This window comes from Tarenaya hassleriana, unplaced genomic scaffold (assembly GCF_000463585.1).
Source record: "Tarenaya hassleriana unplaced genomic scaffold, ASM46358v1 Cleome20, whole genome shotgun sequence".
Classification (NCBI taxonomy): domain Eukaryota; kingdom Viridiplantae; phylum Streptophyta; class Magnoliopsida; order Brassicales; family Cleomaceae; genus Tarenaya; species Tarenaya hassleriana.
The window spans coordinates 941,866-949,040 of record NW_010965373.1 but is presented as its reverse complement, the minus strand read 5'-3'; the positions used below and the strand labels follow the sequence as shown (position 1 = coordinate 949,040).

At 42.3% G+C, this 7,175-nt stretch overlaps 1 protein-coding gene across 1 annotated transcript; it reads right to left on the bottom strand.

The window, feature by feature from the left end:
• Positions 1-2,536: 2,536 nt before the first annotated feature.
• On the bottom strand, positions 2,537-6,331 carry LOC104813614 (elongation factor 2-like). Its single transcript, XM_010541280.1, has 4 exons — positions 6,257-6,331; positions 5,487-5,528; positions 5,302-5,389; positions 2,537-5,194 (listed from the first exon to the last, which is right to left on the bottom strand). The coding sequence occupies exons 2-4, from the start codon at positions 5,487-5,489 to the stop codon at positions 2,754-2,756; spliced, it is 2,532 nt and encodes an 843-aa protein (XP_010539582.1). The 5' UTR covers positions 5,490-5,528; positions 6,257-6,331; the 3' UTR covers positions 2,537-2,753.
• Between the last annotated feature and the right edge of the window lie 844 nt (positions 6,332-7,175).

Genomic DNA, 7,175 nt, shown 5'->3' with positions numbered 1-7,175 from the left:
TATATATATATATATATATATACATAAAGAAAAAGTTTGCAATTGTATAAACGTCCATGATTTCCATTTGCACACAGTTCCCTCCACCTTTATCAAAGTAGCAAAATCTAACAGTAAAATAGACATGAAGAGCCTGAAGCTGTATATACACATATATATATATATACACCACATATAATAAGATTATATCAAGACATATGGTGTGAACTATGCCATAAGAGCTATAAAATTTCATGAAATACACTATAGATATCAGTGATTTCTGAATTAAATTGGATTTAGAAGTGTTGCAAGCGACATTTCAAAGAAGAGAGAGAGAGAGAGAGAGAGAGAGAGAGAGAGAGAGAGAGAGAGAGATTTCAGCATGGACCAAATAATGAAGGAAATAATTTTTGGGTGGTAGCAGCATCAATACGGGAAGTGCACGATGGTTGTGCTGTCCACAACAGTACACACATATATATATACACACAGAGAAAAATGCTTGTCTTGTAGTTGTAGGACCATTATTCAATAATGTACCATAGAATTTTCTCCTCAAGAGATAAATCAAAAATCTCCATACACGAAAAGATCGAGTCTTTACGCGTCAAGTTGGATGTTTTTGCATCGTCATCCAAATGGGCCTCCTCGGTTTAAAAAGACGATCAAACAAGAAAGTTCCCACGCATTAATCAAACACAAAACCCTGCCTTTGAGGAAACATATCGTGTTGCGGTTAACGAGTCGCTGTCATCAGCTCCTTAGATTCCTGTTAAACCGATGACAAATATATGGATGAATCGATATACTACGTGAAGTTTTTAGCCGATTGATTGTCGCAATGTTCGGTCCGTGATTTGGGTCTAACAAAGGCGAATGTGGAAGCATCAATGGATGGAGAGAAAAAGGGAAAAACATCAAAGATGGTGTTAATTAATTAACCTCAAGATCTTAACTTTATGCGTTTTTATGTGTACCCTTCATTTCGTGGGGACGTATACTTTGAAGAAACGAAGAGGAGATGCCAAAAACGACAAGGACAGGAATCCATATAGTGGGTTAAAGTTTGAAGAAATTTAAGTAGAAAAAAGAATCTAACTTTGGATTAATTTCTCTAAAACGTTTTCGCCCAATGGGTTTTCTAATCCGACACGACAGATTTCCAACTGTAATTAGACTTAGTTAACAATATATGTTCAGACAAGGGACGGCAGCTACTGAACACGAGGAAACGGACAAGACTGGCTACCAAAGACAAAGCACTTTGATTGTAATGGCGCAGGGTCTCTCTCTCTCTCTCTACCATGAACTGTAAGAATGCAATAATGAAACACTGACCCTTTGAAAAACAAAAAAGAATGCGAATGAGTAATTTGTCCTTTGCCCTTATGGTCCTTTCCTCATGATTCGATGCCTTCACAACGGCACATGAATCCAGGACAGTCCACACATAAAGTAAATGTGGTGTGTCGTCGTGTGGAGATTCCCATTATCAATTGTCAAGAGCGAGAGAGAGAGAGAGAGAGTTATATATAACACAAAGACAAGTGTAAATATTTGTATCATATATGTATATATGGTGCGTGCATCATCATCATGCCTTCACAAAACCTCCACATGGTATGATGGCTCACATCGTATATGACAGTACATAGTCCATATCCTGCTGTCATATTTATTCGGGCTACCGTATTTGCTTCCCTGACTCGTCCCCACCATAACCGACACTGACTTCTTTTACGTTCCTATAATGATAGTAATGTGTGTGTGTGTGTATATACATGGTTAGGGTTTTAAACGTTTGGATATCTATATAAGTTCTATGTAATTTTTCGTTTCAGTACTCAGATCATTGACAAATTTGAATGGTTGGAACTTTATTTTAAAAATGTTTTACATATCCATATATAAATCATATCTGATGAATAGTTAATCATTTTTTTGGGTATTTGTTTGGACACGTTTTACGTACTTATAAAAGTTATCAGCCCAGTTTTTAATTCTGTTGAAATGTATCAATATACGTAGATACTTTTGTTTTATATTAGAACAAAAAAAAATAGATGTTTTTATCTACAATTTTAATCGTACGAGAGCTCATAGGAATTTTTTTTTTTTTTAAAAAAAAGAAGAGTTAGAAGAAGCGTGAAACCAACTTGAGAACTCCACGCGCCTGATTTTCTATTTTTTGCTAAAATGGCCAAAATCGCTGGACTATAGTGCACAGGATTCGTGGCGGTGGCTCTCACGCGCCTAAGCTGCGCGTATGATTTGACAGTTCACGCAACAAGATCCAAAAGCGTATCTGGACTCACGCGTCGGCTTCCCATTTAGAGCCCAGTATATTATATAAATATATATATTTGCTCGCAAGAAAACAAAAATATGATCTGGTCCTAAATTTCATTAAATCATTTATCATTTTTTATTAAATATGCACATAAAAACAATACGATCCATATATGAAATATATATATTTGCCAAGATCAGGGTTTTAAGAAATTTTGTGAAGCCCCGAAATTTAAGCATAAAAAAAAATCCACAATGCAAAAAATGGAACTTGGAAAATGAGAATTAAAATTAAATCCGAAGAAGAGAGAACATAATCAACGGCCGACAATGCGGCCGCCGGCAAAACACTCAGAACTATGTCAACATTAAAAATAAATAAAAACAAACACCAAAAATAAAGCAGTCTCGCAGCAAAATGAAACGACGACGTCGAACAAGAAAGAGATAAAGATGGAGTTTTTTTTTCATGGAAAAAAGACTTACAGCCTGTCCTCGAAATCAGCGAGAGGAGTCATCTGTTCCTTCAAGCCCTTCCTCTTCCTGATCTCAGCCACCAGTGTCGAAGCCTGCGAGCCAGCCTCCATAGGATCCGACGACATCATGTCCCAATGATCGAACACTGCCTGTGGGAAAGCCTGTCCCGACGTCGCCGCTCTCAGCTGTCCCGAAAACCCAAACGACTCTACGACCGGAAGATACGCCTTGATGTTGTACAGCGGAGTTCCTGGCCTCTGCATCTCCTCGAAAACGTGCCCCCTCTTCTGGTTCAGTACACTATAGATTCCTCCGAGGGCTTGCTCAGGGGCTTGGATCTCCACCAGGTAGACCGGCTCAAGCAGTCTCGGCTTGGCGGTCAGGTGGGATGCGTACAGAACTCTTCTGGCCGTCGGGATGACCTGACCGCCACCTCGGTGGATGGCGTCGGAGTGCAGAACCACATCACAGACCTCGAAGCAGATTCCTCTCATGTTCTCCTCGCACAACGGTCCTTCCTTTGATGCCCACTGGAACCCTGCCACGACCGAGTCCTTGATCTCGTTCAAGTACTGGACTCCCTTACACATGTCGACCACCATGTTCGGTCCGGTGGTTTCAGGGCCGAAAGCCCAGATCTTCTTGGCGAGGTCCTTGTCCCAGCCGAACTCCTCGGCCAAGATCTTGGAACGGATCTTCGGGTCGTCTCTTGGACCGATGCGTCCATCGTCGATGGCTTCTGCTAGACCTTCCTCCAATGGCCGTGCTTCCATGTAGAGACGGTTGTGCTTGTTCGGGGATTTGCTCATCACCGTCCTGCAGGATCTCTCGAGGACGGTTTCACGGAAGGAGACGACTGGGTCTGATTTGATGATCTCTGCACCTCCCATGAAATCGTCTTGCAAATCCTTCAGACAAATCTCCAGGTGGAGTTCTCCTGCTCCGGCGATGATATGCTCGCCGGATTCCTCGATCGAGCAGACAACCATAGGATCAGACTTGGCCAAACGCTTCAGACCTTCCACAAGCTTCGGCAGGTCGGAGGCAACCTTACACTGAACGGCAACACGGACGACAGGGGAGACCGAGAATTTCATGGCTCGGATAGGGTGAGCGTCCACTTCCTTCTCGTTGGTGAGAGTCGCGTTCTTGGTGATGAACTGATCCAGTCCAACCATGGCCACTGTGTTACCACAAGGAACATCTTCCACAGTTTCTTGCTTCTTTCCCATCCAGATAACAGTTCTTTGCACACTCTTCACGTACAAGTCCTTCTTCTCGCCCGGAACGTAGTTAGGACCCATAATCCTCACCTTCATACCCGTCGCCACTCTCCCCGCAAACACACGGCCGAAAGCAAAGAACCTTCCCTTGTCAGAAGCTGGAATCATCTTTGACACGTAAAGCATGAGAGGACCTTCGGGATCACAGTTTCTGATTGCAGTAGCATACTTGTCATCGAGAGGACCTTCATACAAATTCTCGACACGGTACTTCTGAGCCTTTGAAGGCGAGGGAAGATGAAAGATCATCATTTCCAGGAGAGCATCACTGGCCGGGAGCCAATTCTGCATCACACGCTTCATCAGGTGCTTCCCCATCAGTTCCTTCTCATCGGACTTCATGGTGACACCGAGCTTCTGCAACATCGGCCATAGCTTATCCTTCTGATCGTTCATGCAGGTGTTAATGATCTGCTTAATGGGTTCGTAACAGAACTGGACAAATCCACGTTTGCAGGTCGGAGATCCAGTGTTCTTGGTCGTCCACTTCTTTGTGGCGGGATCAAAGAAGTTCTCGCCCCAGAGTCTTTCCATCATTTTCGACTCATCAACCCCAAACTTAGAGGCATACATCTTGGCAAAGTTGGTGAGAGTGAAGGCCCAACCATGCAGTCCAGCGGAGAAAGCAACAGTTCCTTTCTCAGGATAAACCTGAACATCCCCGAGGAGCGGGTCCTCATAAGTAGCCATGATGACATTGGCATTCTCAATCACCCTCTGGAAGGTCTGGTAAGCCTCTTCACCATCAACCTGAAGCTCAAGGAAACAACGATCCATCTTGTTAACGGTCAAAACAGGTCTGATCCTCTCACCGAGGGCTTGACGGAGCACAGTCTCCGTCTGGACACAGACACCCTCGATACAGTCAACCACCACAAGGGCACCATCCGTGATACGGAGAGCCGCCGTGACTTCAGATGAAAAGTCGACGTGCCCAGGGGAATCGATGAGATTGATCAGGTACTCATTCCCATCCCTCATACCTTTGTAGCTCTTCAGAGATGCATCACTCATTTGATAGTAGAGCGAAATACCGGTGGACTTGATGGTGATACCACGCTCGGCTTCATCTGCACGGGTATCAGTCATACGGACATCTCCAGCAACTTCTTGGGCAATGATACCCGCAGCAGCCACAAGGGAATCCGTAAGAGTTGACTTCCCTGAGACATAAATTGATTACTCATCAGGTTTGACCAAGACATATACCACTGAGGAGCCATCAATTCACAGAGGTTCTGCACCATCAGCAGTTAGTTAAAATTCATACCGTGATCAACATGGGCAATGACAGACATGTTACGGATGTTCTCTTTCTTGTCCATAATTGCCCGGAGCTCATCGGCTGTGAACTTAACCTGAAAAAATTTAAACACGGCATAACAATTAACCTCGACAGCTTCGGGAGCTGGCAGGAAAACGAACAATACAGCATCAGAAAAACTGAAACTTTACCATCTTGGCTGGTCTTTAAGTAATACCGACAACTGCTGATTCCTGCAATTACATCAACAAAAAAGGTTAGAGAATACAAGAAAGCTTAATCCGATGAAAAACCTCACAGAATGAGATTAGTCAAAGAAAACAAACGATCTGAACAGTTTCAACAGTTTACAAAAAGACCCACAAGCACATGAGCGTATAAAGGGAAGAATTCATGAAAAACGCTAAACCCTAATATAATACCTAAATCTCAAAAATTTCAGATCGGAAAACCGGAATTGAGAATCTAAAATCAACCACTATCAATTCACGGAGAAGAATCCACTAGCTAACTGAGGAATACGAATTCGAGACTAAAACAAAACGCAGGAACGAAAAAGCAAACAATATCACAAAAATAATTGATTCAGAAAATCTACGACCAGAACGCCTTCCTAGAAGACAAAGTTACAATTGTGGTGCAATGATCCAACAAAAAAAACTCATAACCAGGAAATCAAAAGGCAATTAATGATGAAAAACGAAAGAAAAAAAATGATGAGGGAACTCGCCAGATCTAAGCGAAACACAAAAACCAGAAACCAAAAAATGGCGAAAAAACCACCAGATTCACTAGCTAATTTGATAGCAACACGAATCAAGCCCATCGGAAAGACAAAAAAGAAATAATACCCAAACACGCATTCAAGGCCACATAATCAAATATCATAGCTTTCGACCAGAAAATTGAACGATCAAAGCCACGAAAGATAGTACCGATCAGGAGAAAAGCCTGAACCAACCTGAAGAGGGAGGCGACGAGCGAGGATGAGATAGAGAGAGAACGAGCTACGGAGAGAGATCTCTCTTTCAGAAAGCAGAACAACGAAATAAGGCGCAGCTGCAAATATATATATATGTAGACAAACGAGAAAGTCCAAGGCAAAACTTCTCAACTAGGGTTTTTTTCTTGAAAGTGCAGTGAGCCCTTTGGGCTTTGTTAATTATTTTTTAAATTATAAAAAAAAGCCCAAATATCTCAAGATATCTCGAAAATATATGGCTAAGATTTTTCCCTACGTTCCATCCATCGTACTCGAGTACATATATATATATATACATACATACATACATGCATGTAATCTTTTGTTTTTTACTCTTGCGCAGAAGCTAATGCACGTCAGCTCGGCCCAATCTTAATGGGCCCTGTAGAATATCTTGTAGGCCCATTAATCCATTATTATTGGGCTTTGTAGGAGATCTCTTAGGCCCATTTTATTATTGGGTCAATAGGCCACTAATAGGTTTTTTCTCACAAAATGAACCTAAGGCAATTATGGGCCCACGAGGAGAAAACCATATCCAATCTACCCAAATAGCTACAGAAATGATGATGATGATGATGATGATGATGATAAAAGATAATGATGGTGACGTGAGAGCGGTTGAAATTGGCGACTGTAGATTTTTTTTCTTTGACATTTTTTTTGACGAGAGTGAAAGTTTTGGTACATTGGTGTTATCGGTTCTTCCGTCGCCACGAGCACCGTACTTTCGGACATCGAAAACCTTCGGACCGGCGGCTTGAACACTTGCGACGGCGACGACAAAAAGAGACAGACACAAAACACCAAACCCATGAATGAATGCCATTTGTCGTCCTGTAACTAAGCTCAATGATCTTCTTTCTCTCTCTCTCTCTCTCTCTCTCTCTCTCTCTCC